The 15,824-nt window shown below is 42.6% G+C and overlaps 1 protein-coding gene across 1 annotated transcript; it reads right to left on the reverse strand.

The window, feature by feature from the left end:
- Positions 1-5,512: 5,512 nt before the first annotated feature.
- On the reverse strand, positions 5,513-14,505 carry LOC121835066 (uncharacterized proline-rich protein-like). The gene is made up of 4 exons (XM_042288999.1): positions 14,495-14,505; positions 14,311-14,385; positions 10,158-10,222; positions 5,513-5,706 (listed from the first exon to the last, which is right to left on the reverse strand). The coding sequence occupies exons 1-4, from the start codon at positions 14,503-14,505 to the stop codon at positions 5,513-5,515; spliced, it is 345 nt and encodes a 114-aa protein (XP_042144933.1).
- Positions 14,506-15,824: the final 1,319 nt, after the last annotated feature.

The raw sequence follows: 15,824 nt of genomic DNA on the forward strand, positions 1-15,824 counted from the left end.
AAAGATTCTCTACTATCACCTCCCTACCGTATTTTCCCTCGTTTTGACCGCTCATGTAAACTACGCTCAATTACTTCGTCATCTGTCTCTTATAAAATGTTGACTTTACCATCTGCTATTGACGATTGGAACTCATTACCTGACCTCATTGTAAACATGACTGACACTTACAAGTTTGCTGCAGCCGTTAACCTCTTTCTTTCTGAAATACAAGTATAGGTTACAGCGTGTTTTTATTAACTATTTTTGTTGATGTTTTTATTGTGTTCACTCCCTTGTATAATGCCCCGTGGGGCCCTCAAGGAAAATAAATGATGATGATGATGATGATAAGCATTCATTACGTCCAATCATCAAAAATCAACGCATATCGAGTAGCATCGTCTCTAAGTGGGGATGGTTGGACATTTTCTTTTACCTATTCGTTCATCATAGAAAATTCGGCACCCGCTGCTCGCCAGAGACTTTGACAATCCATTCCTCAACTAAGTGGGAATATAAAATGTCAAGTCCTTGAGAACATCCTGGTATTATGGGCTCCCGCGCTCCGCCAGGGAATGCTTTGACGACGATCTAGTCCACAGCTAAAAGCGGCATATAAAATATAGAGCCCTCGAGCAAATTCTGGTATTACGGCTAACGCTTCAAATGAATCCTTTCTGGAGAAAACTGCTTTCAAAGAAGGAATGGTTCGGCCTTTTTTAAGCATTCTTCCATCTTTTGAAATATGAGCATACGCGCATTGCCGGGAAACTTCTTAAGGACAACTCAGTTTTCAATTAAAGATGGAAAATTAAAAGGAAAACCCTAAAGCACGTCCTGCAGATTATGGCAAATACTTCAAAATGAGTTATTTTTGAGAAAAGCGGTGTCAAATGGGGATGGTTCGGCCGTTTTTACGCATTCTTTTATAATTTTAAATCTGGGTAGCCGCGTTTCATTCAGGACCTTAGATAAAGGACTGGTTCACGTTATAAATTCTGAAGAAACTTGCATCAAACTGGCATACGCTTTGCGTTCTTGTAAAATTCTGCTGCTTTAGCTGTACTGACAGCGTGAAGCGTTTCAAACAACCAGAATTCGTCGGCGCCACCACAATCCGGTGACTACAATGAAAAGCGAGTTTCTACCGTAGTAGTAGATGTGCAGTGTTGCCAGGGCAATGCCATTGCTGGTCGGACATCCAGGACATCTTCGCACAGAGAAGTCTCGGGTGACCCCCGCCTTTCAGGCTTCCTTTCCGAACGCGGCGAATGTTCCGGGTAGGTCGCAAATACGCTTGGGATGGCCGTCGGGTTTCAGACTCCACTTAACCCGTGGCGATAGGACGACTTCTCCGCGAATCTCGTGCTCGAAACACGTCAGAATCTCCTTTTCCCTAAAGTACAAATCACAGAGGAAGTCCTTGTGGGACAGGTCTCGCTAAGGGAAGTTTCTCGCCCATAAGGCGTGTCGTTTCTCGTCCAAAGGAAGTTTGAAGAAATGTCTCGCCTGAGTACCTCGCACCGACCGTTTACGATATTGACACACCGGTGCAGACCACGCCACCGGCACATTCTGATAAGATTGTAGACTCACAGATTGTCACTTCACAAGTTTCGAACAATGTGTGAACTCTCATGCACTGCTATAAGCTTCTCTGCGTTGTTTTTCCGAGGTGTGAAATGCGCTCGGCCGCCCCCGTCGCGACGGTTGCAGACGACCGAAGGAATGTTCGCGCGTGCGTGCGATCATTATTTTGCTTCGATGGCAGGCGACTTTTCAGATAGGGTTCAGAGTCAACAGGAACACAGTTTCAATGTTTTATTGGCTAAAAAAAGTGCCGGATTTGAATATGTGACTACCAACAGCAGCAGAAACAATTTGAAACTCGTCTGCTGCTGTCATCCGTAAGCTCTGAAAGCCACGGTTCTGGCTAGGGATGTCGCGAACCACCCTAGGTTCGATTTCGAAAGGTTTCGATATTTGCGAAGCGAACTGAGGTTCGATATCGAAAAATTTCGAGATTTTCGTACCGACCGAGGTTCGAATTCGAAAAATTCGGAATTTTTTATCCAAAGCAGAGTTTCGACTTCGAAAATTTCGAAGCTTTCACGGTTTCTAAAATTTCGAATTCGAATATTTCGAATATTGTTTTCCTTCAGGTTCGATAAATTCGAAGATTTCGAAATTCTTTGGGAAAAAAATTCGAAAACTTCGAACGCTTCGAATTTTTATAGACATGAGGTTCGAACAATTCGAAGATTTCGAATTTCTTTCTGCATAAAGTTCGAAAAGTTCGAAAGTTTCGATACTCTAAACTAAAAAAAAAAAAAAAAAAAAAAACTTTGAAGATTTTGAATTTCTTTCTAATCCCACTTTTCAAAGTTCGAAGTCCGATTTTCAAGTTTTTCTACAGTTTCAGTTTCAAATAACGTTTTCACGACTCACTGGTTTTCACAAAATCAAGTTTAGAAAAGTTAGGGTGTGATATCTTGATTCTGCAAAGTTGGTCAGGCAATGAAATGAGACGACGAGTGTCCCGGACGTGCTAGAATATTAGCCAGTGCAGAATTGTGGCCGCCGGCCCCGGGGGGGGGGGGGGGGGGGGGGTTTAACCTGCATCACGAAGTTGTGATTACACGAACACACTGCTTTACGAGACTCATCCAGTTCGAAACGGCCAGGGGCGAGCATGAGGTTGAGGCTCAGAAAACCCTTGAAGCGACCTGGCAAACCTGCTCGCCACCCCTTGCACGCTGGTAGTAATCCGATCCGGTGAAGTTTATAATTGTCCTGGAGGTTTATTTTCTGGGACGGAGGAATCGCCTCGCAAAAAGCACGAAAACCGACACAACTTGGGGTCGAGGGGCGTTCTACCGGTTCTACCATACAAGTGGCGTCGGAAGAGGAAAAACGGGGGGAAAGAGGGTAGCGGGGGGGGGGGGGGGCTTCTGCCTCCTTCTCTACCTTGCAGGTATTTCGGACTGTTAAAGAAAACAATACGGGGAAAGAGGGCGTGGTCGAGCTTATTTTAATCTGAAATGATTTATGCATATGTATAGCTACTGTCGCTCTTCACTGCATAAAAGGTTGCGTAGATGGTCATTGTTAGAAACTCGTTGTCGGAAGGCACTACTCGTCACATGCTTAGTGGTTCGGAAGTTCAAAGCTGTCTTTTCGACCTAAATACCTGTGCCGATAGTAACAAAAAAAAAAAAAAAAACAAAAAAAAAAAGAAAGAATAAATGCGGGAATAAAAAGCAGGAGAAAAAAAAAACTATCAAGAATTCGTCGGAAGTGTTCTATTCTTGCATATTCAGAGATTCAGAACTTCGAAACAAGTTTCTTTTACCAAGATGTGTACAGGCTAAAAGAAACACGTCCCAGGAACGTGAAGCGAAAAAAAAATTTTTTTTTTCTTTTAATGACGTGCTGAACTTGAACACTATTAGAAATCTTCTCCCATGAGTTAATTTATTTCTTAACGTGAAAAAACAATAAATATATTATTTTGTATTCTGCAGATGGCAATGATATGCACTGTCTGTGGTGTTAATTTAAATGCGATACCTCAAACAACTTAGACGAAAATAAATATCAAGTTTAGGTCAAAATTGCATGCAGATAAATGTTTGGACATTTCTTCGAAACTCACGTTGAATAACAATAATCACATCTTAAGACGGCACTTACCTAAGCTATACATAGATCATTCTTAAAAAAGTATAACATGTCTACCATAAATAGCTCCGGCTGCAGCGTGCTTCAAATCTGGCACAAACGATAATCGTCAAAAACCCGTCGTCCTTCCTCGCCCCTTCGGGGATTTATTTCTTTAAACCTAAGCATGCCAGAAAATTGAAATAAACGACATTGTCTTTCGTAAGGAACGCAACACCGCGTGAAAAAGTTCGAGAAAAAAAATTACGAATGTACCCCACTACTTGAAATCAAATGAAACCGTCCGCCGGTGTTTCGAAGTTCGACGACCGTCGAACTTTTACCCTAAAAGTTCGAAGTTCGTCGAACTTCTGACTTTTCAGAATTCAAAAGTTCGAAACTTTTCGAATTCTCTTGATAAATAAGTTCGAAAGTTCGAAATTTATCGAATTTTTTGGTCAGTCAAGTTCGAAAGTTCGACAAGCATCGAAACTTGCAGCGCAATAAGTTCGAAAGTTCGAAAAAGATCGAATTTTTTAGCGTAATAAGTTCGACGGTTCGAAAAGCGTCGAACTTCTTAGCTTAACAAGTTCGAAAATTCGACCTCCGTCGAATTTCACGATATAGACAATTCGAAAAATCGAAATCTTTCGAACCTCTCGAACCGCTTGATTCGATCATCGAAACTTCGATTCGAAAAAAGTTCGCGGCATCCCTAGTTCTGGCAAAGGCCAGAACCGTGCCGTCAATGATGATGATAGCGAGTATTAATGCGGAGCGCGCGCCCTCTGACAGGCGCCACGCAAAGGGAACACCTCGAGAGCGGAGTTCCACAACTGAGTTGGTTTTAGTAACGTTGTACCCGACCGCGTTTTTTTCTTTTGTCCGCTTCTCCAGCGTGCGAAGCAGACGACGACGACTTATATTCTTTCCGATCGATGATCTGCGCTTGAAGATAGATTGTCCAGTATCAGGAACGACAGTTCCGAAGTAGTGGCCCCACGTCCGTCGCAACGTTGGTCCGTTGTGCACCTCCATCGCGTCGTCCAGCCCGTGGTACGTCGCCATATTGAGAATGACGTGCAAATGTACTTCCTGTGATCTGTGCAACATTTCGTCTTTTTCTTTTTCGATCAACGTATTTGGTGTTTTTTGGAGGGTACACAAATGGGGTTCATATTCGTTTCTATTTTTAATATTAAATCTGTGCCTCAGATTTTTAATATTTCTATTTTTAATATTAAATGTGTGCCTCAACTTTGAATATATTTGGTACGCATAGTTTGAACGCCACGTGACCATGGAAGAGAGAGAGAGAGAGAGCGCGACTGAAACCGGTCAATTCTCAATCAGATGTTTACGGGCGGAAATAAAACTAATTTCGAGCCGCAAATTGTGTTTTGGGTATTTGATCTGTTATAAGTCATGTTCAAATAAAAACCTCGGGGATCATGAATACCTTGTTAGTGTCCTGTTCCGAACAATGACTGAACTGTAATGATCAGAGGAGCATCAATTGAGGTAAATTCAGAAATTTTGGTGGCACCGTTTGATCCCTGTATGCCATACTGAGTAGGCCAGGCACGTGAATTATCTACGTGAAATTTATAGGTCTCACTTCAAAAGATAACTGGTCGTCGAAAACTAGTCGGTAATTAAAGAAAAATAATGAATCTGCAGTCGTATTACTGAATGATTTAAAAAAAAGGCCGCTAACGTTTCAGCCCCGACATCATAAAAAGAATAGGTATCTCCACCTTGCAGTAGAAGCATATTTATTACAACATTAAAAGCCCAAGCAGGGGCGCACGAACCTCGTGAAACCAAACCCATGCCACTGAAATGCACCGGGCAATTCTGATGCTCATTTTTAGCAGTAATCGGGAAGTGGGGCCTCGGTAGTTGTAGTTGTCACCGGAGCTTCTGGTGGAGGCGCAGGTCCGGGTGGGGGCGGAGGTCCAGGTGGGGGTTGGGGTGGTGCTTCTGGTTCTTCGGGAGAAGCAGTGGGAGGTCCGTCTGGCGGCGCTGGCTGTTCAGGCTCATTCGGGGGTGCGGGTGGTTGTGCTGAAATATTTAAGCCTTATAAGAATATGGGAAGAAGGCTTTCCGGAGGACTGCTCTTTCTGGCACGGGCTAAACCGCGGCGTAAAAATTAGCCGATAATATTGGCCGACGTACGGAGCACAGCATAAGATCCCGCAAAAACAACACAAAGTGATCGAAAGAGGCGAAGTGTTAATTTTGTTTATTGTCCTTATGATAATTATTAATTCAAAATAGGCAACAATTTCTAACAACCTAGAAAAAAAAAAGGAAAACGCAGGGTGTGGCTTATTATGTTTACGGACCCTCGCTTTGTGATTGGTTGTCCGGCATTCTCATGGGCTAATGACGAATCTGATTGGTTGAAGAGCGATAATAAGATGTTCGGGACTATTCACGCCCTGAGTCACTTCAGTTGTTAGTGACTACAGCAAAATAGTTTGGAGATCTAGAAACTGTCTTCTTAGTTAGGGAATAGTCTGTCAAATCGGTTGCTAAAGGTGTATGGAAACGAAAGCTTTCGCTTATTTCTTTGCATAAATAAGACCTACCGAATTTAAAGACCTCAGAAACAACACTACTTAATTGGAAAACGTAGGAAAAATAGTTTTAAAAGGAATTAAACGATTTAGTAATTTCACCTAGCGGTTGAACCTGAAGCTTTGTTGTAGGGCGCTATCGTCATTGGCCCCGTAAGAGCAGCGCTGCGCCGCGGTAGTAAGTTGTACTAGTGTATACGAATCAGGATGGTACAAGTGCACGAGAGATTGGCAAATAAGTTGACCGTTGAGTAGGCCAAGCTGGGCTGCGTCAGCAAGCTTCCTAATGAGCCGTTCCCGTGTTCACGAAAGTGATGGCCGGGCGGCCGTCCCCCTCGAAAATATTGTTTGCTTCGTTGGACATTTCAAATGTTCGCGATCATTCTGCGCGTCTACTGCGGGACACCGTGCTATTGTGCGGCAGAGGACTTAGACAGCAACGTCGTGTATCGACTATCGTGAAATAGTTGACACACCACGCTGTCCACAGCGCGCAGACAGTGCTGTCGGCGCTGACTGCGTGGTGTACACAGCTTGCGGGGAAATCATTTTTGAAGTAAGGATTTTAATACAAAAGGAGCGCAAAGGCGCTAAAGTAGTACGCGGATTACGCAACAGCATGGCATGACCGAATAACCGCATCGGTTGACTGCGGTCTCGCTACGAGCGAGCCGGCACCGGTGTAGCTGACAGATGTCGTCATCGTAGTAATGATCTTCCTGTTTACGTAGTATTTCACACACAACGCATTTCACACACAACAGCAGGTCCTACAACGCTAGCAGGCTGCGAGCGCGGTGGTGGTAATGGTGCGGTCATTTGGTCGTTTTGTCCTCGCTGACCTCGGTCCTCGACCAAGCGAGGCTGTAACGCGTGGACGCCTCCAAGTGGCAGAGCTCATAATTACGATACGCTTGAACTCGATAGATGCGATGACGTCAAGGCGCCGCCTGTAGCGACGAATATTCTGAGACGCATCGCGTTCTCCGATTGGCGATTTAGACCAAAGAAATGTACCAATCTGGTCACAATACAAGCGTGCAATTATAATTTACAGGTAATATATATCCTATTCAACTTATACGTAAACGTTTTAACGTTGTGGACATCACACTAGTTCAGTTTCGGTTTTGCCTAGGGCGGTTGGCAACCAGTGTTGGCCGGTTGGTATGCCGCCGGAGGGCGCGGGCGTCTGTGTAAACATAAACAGAGGATCTGGAATCGACGTGCCTGCACCAAGACCGCTCGCTCAAGTCAAATCTTCTCGTGTGCAACTAAACGAAATAAATAGTTTTTACATGTCGGAAATTTTTTCCACTTAAGCGTGTATTACAAGTTTTGATTGAGTATGCCTTTCAAGCGACAGTGACAACCTCAACATCGATAATATTTTTATTACTGCAAACGACTGAAAATGATTTCTAGGCATCGCCGTAAACGTTTTAGGTTTGAAAACTGCGTATTTGCCCCCCCCCCCCCCCCCGAAAAAAAAGAAAAGAAAAAAAAAGAGAAAATATTGTTTGAAAAGTTTTATTTGAAACTTTCACCAGAATTTAGGGCGCAGCCGGCGAAATGGTGAACTCCTTGCCTTTTGGGATGACTACAAGCAAGAAGCCGGGTTTAACTTCCTCTCTTTCCCTCTCACTGATCACGGTAATCACGAGTGCTCCACTCTGCCAACCGGCCAATCCGCGCTACTTTCTCCGCGTGCAGATGACGTGCAACTTTTTAACAAAACATTGTATGCTCCTTTCTAAGAAAGTAGCATACAATGTTTTTCTTTTTAATTCATCCCTATTTAACTTTAATCATCAACTCAAAAGCGAATTGAGAAATCACGGGGTCATGACGCACTTGGGCGCAGGATGCGATGACCCCAAGCTTCCACCGCATAAAACTTGCCATTTGCATGGGATGCTAAATGCCCTCACGGCACTCAATGGCCTCTAATGCGAATCGAAATATTTCTTGACGGATTGATTGTTGACGAGCCCAAACGTCCGAGTGACGCAGTGCTCGTGTTCAATGCGTGAGCTGGGGTAGGCTGACGTCTTGGGCACTGATGTGTGGCTAACGCAGTGGTCCCCCGAGCTATTAATACAATGCGCTTTATAAATTTCGCGAGTGGTCTTGTCTCGATAATGTCACATTATTCTTGTGCCGTTGAGGATTGGAGAACACTGGCAGGTGTTGCAATGTACCGGAAGATGATCGCCCACCGTAGATTTCAGTGGAAAATCATGTACGGTGGTCGGTCATCTTCCCGCACATTGCAATACCTTCTCGTGTTCTCCAATCATCAACTGCAACAACAATATTGGGCCATCATCGAGACAAGACGACTCGTGAAATTTTAGAATTGCATTGTATTATCAATCTGGGGGACCGCTGCAATAACCACTTGTCAGTGACACTGCTTCAAACAGATCCTACGGCTGACGCTCTCGCATGTCGCGCCGTATAGAGAGTTCATTGCCCGTTCAGGAGACGCTAAGGCGCTTCTTTCTGGAGCAATTCATGTCGGTAGCATTTGGCGCGTTCATGCGGTGGCGAAGTGCACAACGCCACAGCTTGATTTTATAGTTGGCGCACACCGGTACTAATACACAAAATAGGAGACACTGGAGGCTCACGGAAACCGCTAAAACAAGAAAAAAAGAATAGAAAAACGCGAACAGCAGTTTTAATTACACTTTACACAACGAATGAAAGGCAACGGAGAAGAACCAAAGCACCGACGCTACGTCGTCGCCAAGTGTTGCTTGACTAACAGCTAACCTGCTGGCCGCCTGCTAAAGAGCAGGTGGTCGCAATTTTAATATCGAAGCCAAATCAATGACTGGTATAGCTTTAGAGACACCAAAATGTGATCACAGCTGAATTATCACGTCAAACTGGCCCTTTAAGAACTCAGTACACGCTCTCTCTCGAGCACGAGCTTCCTTTCCTTGATAGCACTTCGTTGCACGGGCAGCCAAAGATATGCGGAAGCATAGCCTCCTCTATATTCACAAAGCCTGGCAGTTCGACGACGGAGCCATAGAGTGCCCGGTAGAAGCTTTGTGCGCGAGGACCTGGTAGCACAGAGCATCAAAGAGCCCTTTCTCGGGGAACCTGGACGTCAGCGCACAGCTTTTGCAGCGGCGAGGACCCGAAACACACTCGTTCACTCGGGAGAAGTATGTTTCGGCGTCTCGCCGCAGCGGGGCGCCTGTTACGTGGCTCTCCCCCCCCCCCCCCCCCATCCGTTGTCTACCGCTCCACATTTTCCATTTCGGCGGCCGCTTCTCGTGGCGATCGGCCAGGTTTTCTCAGTGTATAGGAGGATATGACGGAGGGCAACGAGCTCAAGCTGGAGGCGGAGAATCTAAAAAATTGGATATACGACTTAGAACTTAATATACTTAAAAAAAAATTACGGCACAATCAAAATTACGATTAAAAAAAAAGTTAACGTGCAGGTTGTGTCACTACATTTATTTGGAACTGAAAATACGTTTAGCTCTGTCCTTTAGCCTAGGTTGGGTGGGATTCGCTTTCGTAGTAAGTAATAAGTGGCTTTCATAAAAGTGGTACATTTCGGCGCGTCAGTTATCTTCTTTGTTATATTGTAAACCCGTTGTGTCGCCACGTTTCTAACGGCGCGGAATAAAAAGTTTGACGAGTTGTGCTGCCGAACAGGGAAGAAATTGTGTGCCAGAAGATTAAAATATAATATGAAACCTAGAAATGTTTACTGAACTATACACAATCATATTAAGTTTAGCATAAGAGGTACTTAAGTAAAAGAAAGATTATTTGCTTTTATTGGGCTAAATTGTGCATTATATTTTGTATAAAATATAAACATTTTGGTGGGAAACGCCTGTAAAATGTAGTTACATATTATAGTTCACTCTTCACACATTTTGTAATAACAAACGGTGAACTTACGTGGAGGAACTGGTTCACTTGGAGATATGGGTGTTGACCCGTCTTCGCGTCCATTCTTGCACTTCCTATATTTAAATGCACAAAAAAAAAGAATTATTATATAGCATAATTAGATTTGTAGTGAGCGTATTGACAAAAGTCAGACACCACAGGTAAAAATAAACAAGCTCACTCTGTGTTCTGACTGTTTTCTTATTTTGTGATGATAGCTAATAGATATAATTCGTCAATTTTGAAAGCGATCATAGTTACACGAATTTGCACCACAGTTAGAATTTCCCGATATCGCTCGCGCGTCTTAAATGCGGTACTCGCACAAATTATAATACCGGGGGATTTTTCCCCGGTGCGGCAGCACGGAAGAAAAACGAAAGACTTTTGCGATGTTGCGCTGTGGCGGAACTAGGAGGGGGGCATCTCGTGCGGCATAAGCAATCGTGGTATGGTGGCGGATCAGTTTGTATAATATATTCTGTTTTCAAACACGTCGATGCCAAAGGTAAAGCCCACGAAATCTGTCTGCGGTGGCGTCAAGAGTGAAAACCGCTAAATTGCACTGATGTCGCTGACATTCCTCCCGTCGGCACCTCGCCCGTGTGAACAACAAAGGTGAAGTGAAAAATGCACCCTCTGTCGAAGTTACGCCCATCCCTCCGCAGATTTCTACCCCCTGGCGACCACCGCCAATCCAAAGCATTGTTTCGCGGTACTGAAAATTTGCCTTTTCTGTGGTTCGGATTTTTTGTTAATTTTAGATTGCCTATGTAGGGACGTCCCACCAGTCCGATGTCCGTTCCCGAACTGATTTATTAGAAATGCGCGCGACTGTAGTGTGCGCTTTCATCTTTTCCTCTAACCCGTGGCGTGCCGCCGAGCTTGCTTTCAAACTACCCGAATTTCGCTATATAGAGCTTTTCGAAAATCTGTGTTTCTTTCCCTTCCTAGAACAATAAACATTTCACTATGTTTGCTATTTCGTCTTGTTCACGCGTTGCTTGATGGTCTTCCTCGAACACGGTTTCAATCTCAACGAGCCCATATATAAATCCAGGGTTTAGTGCTTTCGGGCTTATTATTTCAATTAATGCATATTTTTACGTTTTTAGGCGTTTTTTGATGAATTATACGTAAACTATATAAAAAGCTTCACCGCATTTTCTAGCTAACATGTTTGGCGTTTGCATTGAACCCAAGACCAACATGGTCTTCGTTGTGCTCGCCGTTTTGTGAGCCCTAAAGCTTTAAGCTAATGGCAAATGATGGTGTTTAGGTCAGTGGTGTAATGCGGAGTCTTCGAATGCCATATGACCCGAAGACAATTGGGAAATAAGATATTCGGCCTAAAATTTATTCAGGTAGGCCTCCAAAAAGCACGTTGTAAAAATGACGTTTACAATAATATTAAAATGACGAAATTCGCCGGAAAAACGCAAGCCGCAGAAATGTCGACCTGTTCGACTTCGCTTTAGCATCAAGGGGAACCTTGAATTTTACTATCTAGTTTGTAACTAGTTTATTTGGTTGTATTAACAAAAATACTTATTTTTCAGTTTCCTTGACTGATCATGCGCGCCCATTTTTTGGTTTATTACACTCAGTTTCACAAACACCATCTCCACATTAACCACGGCCACTGGATGCTTCCCTCCTAACTCCTAATCAAGTGGCTTTACATTTACAGAAGCTAAAGCTGTTCAAACAGCGAACTATAGAGGCCAGAAGATAACCGGTAGCATGAATAGGAGCACTGCATAATTCAGGTACAGGCAAAACTCTGGCAACTAATATTGAATAGTTTTGCCAGAAGTTTTGGCTCTGACATAAATTGTTAATGTGCCCCCTCCCCCGATTTAAAAAATCGCGGGCATTGCAAACAAGTAAACAATAGTAACCTAGTCTTCAAAAAAAGCAAAGACTAAAATTGAAACTCAAAATGCTGTTTTATTGCAAAATGGGAAGTTACTAATTAAGTTTCAAAAGACAGCAAAATTGTAATTAAATTACATTACAGATTATCGCTGAATAAATGTAATGACATCACATTAAAAGTACTATTCAAAAGTAATAAAATTGCTTTGATATTACTTTTCTTTGATCTTTGTGTCTGCAGTGCACCAACACCTGCACCTCGAAGTGAATCATATTGAAGAGTCGCCCGCTGATGCATACGACGGAAGAGTTAAAAATGATTTAAATTTTTTGTAGATGTGACTCGAAGACAGTCGGCTCATCGGTTCCGTTGTGTATTCAATGGTGAAGGTCTTCAGTTAAAAAATTTGATGTGATATTGTCTTCCTGATTTTGTATAAATTGTAGTCCGTGACCGTAGACTAAGCAGGGACATGTCAGTTCGTCTTCCTATGAGTTTTCATGCGAAACGTTTCACTTCTGACTCGGGCGCAGCCTAATAAATTTTTCACAAGAGCACTAGTTGAATCATTCCCGAGAATTCCTCTCAGAGAGAATTGTTTCAAAACCCCAGAAAAACCCAAGTTATTGCGTATTGTAACACACAGCGGCCGGATGTTTGCTGGGCAGAAGCTCTGTCACGGGAGGAGAAGGATGTCAGAGACTTCTTAAAATGTATAGTTTCACAACGAACGAATGGCAATCTTTGAGTTTGCTTATTCCTGACAAAAATTCAAAATAAAAATTGTGCGACGATCACACGACGTGTTGCGTTTAGACAGCGACACCTGGGCTGCTTATTCGACGATATGAGGATGACGATTGATTGACTTTGCGCCGATCGTTCGTCATACGGTGATCTCATACTGAAATGACGTTGCGTTGATTTAGGGTCGATACGTTGTTGATGAATAAATGATTTTAAAGTCGGGATACGTCTTCCTGCCGAATGTGGCGGGAAGCTGAATTGCTACGTAGGCCACATGACGTCAATTTTTCCGCTAAATATAGCGGGGAAACCGAATCGGTCCATAGGTCAAGTGAGGAAAAGTTTTCTGCTAAATTTAGCAGGAAACCTGAATCTGTCTGTATGTCCCGTGACGTCAGGTCATGTAACATTGCTTGACTTGACGTCACCTGAAGTGACGTCGATTTTTGCACTAAATTAATCGGGGAAACTGAATTAATGTATAGGTCACGTGGCGTAAATTTTTCCGCTAAATTTAGCGGGGAACCTGAATTTGTTTGTGAATTCCGTGACATTTGAGATAACTATATTGACTTTGATCATTTGTTGTTTAGGTCTCAGTAATCGAAGCTTGGCAGTTTGATCTTCTTTGACGAAAGAAAAAAGAAGGCTGTGGATGTGCTTGTCCTGTAGCCTTTGGTTTCAAAGGGCGTTGACCTCAATGGTGGTGTGCCCATAAAATTATTCTGGCATGGAACGGTGCTGATGATGTAATTTCAAAAGTAACGAGCAATTTTTAAGAAATTACTGCCTGAACAGACTTTATTGCATTACTAAATTATTAGCCAAGCAAAGTATCTAATTGCATTGCTTATTACCACGAAAAGTAGTTTAACACTTGTCATTTTATTACAGTGATGTCATTACTGCCGCCTATGGTTTATTTTGGAACCTTGCTTCAGCAAAATAGAGGGCGATTTTGAAGAGAAGTTGAAATTTCGAAAAGGAGGTGCGGTACGAGGTCCTCAGACGACACCTACACTTTCCCTTCCAATACCCGTCAATTGTACCATACTTATTTAAGATACTAATCGCTTCGGTTAATATAAAATTAAGAAAAAGTGCTGTTCCTTTCATCGGTTTAAAGCGAAAAAAAAAAACCCATGCATAACTGACGAGTCTATCACTACTGTGAGATTTAACGTACATGACATGGTATGTTCATGAAAGTACACACTGTGGCACGTAGAGGTTGAGCTCCATGAACATGCCCCACTTACACTTGTTGCTTTATATAACAATGTTCTCCAGCATGTAACCCACTTTTTGTTTGTTCCTTTATATAAAGTTATTTCAACGAGTACCTCCCCTCCCCCTCCCCCCCCCCCCCCCCCCCCGCAACATTGTGTAATGCCCGTAAGGGCCCTCAAGGTTTAATAAATTATGATGATGATGAAATATCATGCCAGAGCGTGAGCTACATTTCGAACAATATGTATATAACCTAAATTGTTAATATTTCAATTATTTTAATTTTAATAATGATGGTCCACGTACCTTAAGTACTCCTTCACTTTTTCCAGTCCATCTGATGGGATGTTATACACATGTTCTCCTAAACCTGGGGCTATGCTGAAATGTTAAGTTGATACACCCGGATTATTTAAAGAAGCCTCTGAATTTCTTATAGAACTGAATGACCAGTCATAAACGGATAGCTCAGAATTGTACTGCAATTAACCTAAGTTTCATGCCCTGGGACTTGTCGGAACAACACTACAGTAGCAACTAAGGTGCTGGGGCTGACGACAAGGATGTTGCAACTGTCACGTTTTGTCAATCTTAGAAGAAGACGAGTCCTCCACATATGGTCAGAATTGATTTCGGGAAGTGAATAATTTCGGCAGAGAAAAATATTAATAATTAAACAAGCAAACGTGGAAGTAAATCATCATTAAAATGGCGATACCGCATATGAATAGGATAGCCTTGTCTTCGTATTCCGGTCAATCGAGTGTGCTGGAGACGTTGAACAAATCCTTTTGTCGCCAATCGTAAAAAAAAAAAAAAAAAGATCCCACACACGGGACTATTTAAGTAGGATTCCGTGTTTCCGGAGCTTATTTTTCGTCAAATTCAAAAAAATTTTCTTCAAAGATTTTTTTTTTTTTTTTTTTTTTTTTTTTTGCGAAAACTTGAAGTGTGTTGGATTTTGTGTTTATTTGTTTTCGAATTCTTCCAAATTCGAAGTTAAATTTCTCTGCACTTATCATTAAAATAAACACACAAATAAATAATATCTGAGTGTAAACGTCTGCTAGGTAAAAAAAAATAATCGCGCTTCTATCAAATTGTATTTATTCAGTTGAATTTGGCGTTGGTGCCATTGCCACTGGCAATACTTATCTGTCCGGACGACAAGAGTTGCACACATGTGTGCAGCTTTAACAATAAACAAACAGTAACAAGTAACGATAAACTCATGGAGTTAGTCGCTGGGACGCTCATATTTATTCTATCCTATTCTATCAACCTCACTTGCGGCCGTAAGAGCTGGATGGTAAATGATATAATAGGGAAGATTCAACTGCTCTATCTCCTATTTTATGCAATCTCTTCGGTCCATGGTTTTCACTCTTCAACCTCTCCTTCCTCTAAAGCAGTCATTCTCAAACTGCGGCGGACCCCAAAGGGACCGGTCCTCATCCTTCCTCATCAAACAAACCCAACAATACAAGTTTTTTTTTTTTTTTTTTAAGAATGAGAAGTAACTTTTTTAATTTCTGCGGATAGCTTTTTCTTGGGAATGTCAATGACAGAAGTATACTTCACGATAGCCCTTAGTTACATTCATTTATGAAATCATTATCATAATTAACTTATACCTTTCCCTTCCCCTCACCACGAACGGGGACCTCCACCATTTCTGCCGATCCACAAGGACTTAGCGAAACATCAACGGCAATGAACCACTACCCTAAAGCACAAATAATATGGCCGAAAGTGGACTCCAAAACAGTGTCTTTTATCGTGACCCGAAAGTACAATGACCTGTTGTCCTAAATGAACCT

The sequence above is a fragment of the Ixodes scapularis genome, unplaced genomic scaffold (genome assembly GCF_016920785.2).
Source record: "Ixodes scapularis isolate PalLabHiFi unplaced genomic scaffold, ASM1692078v2 PGA_scaffold11__112_contigs__length_91849675, whole genome shotgun sequence".
Taxonomy (NCBI): Eukaryota; Metazoa; Arthropoda; class Arachnida; order Ixodida; family Ixodidae; genus Ixodes; species Ixodes scapularis.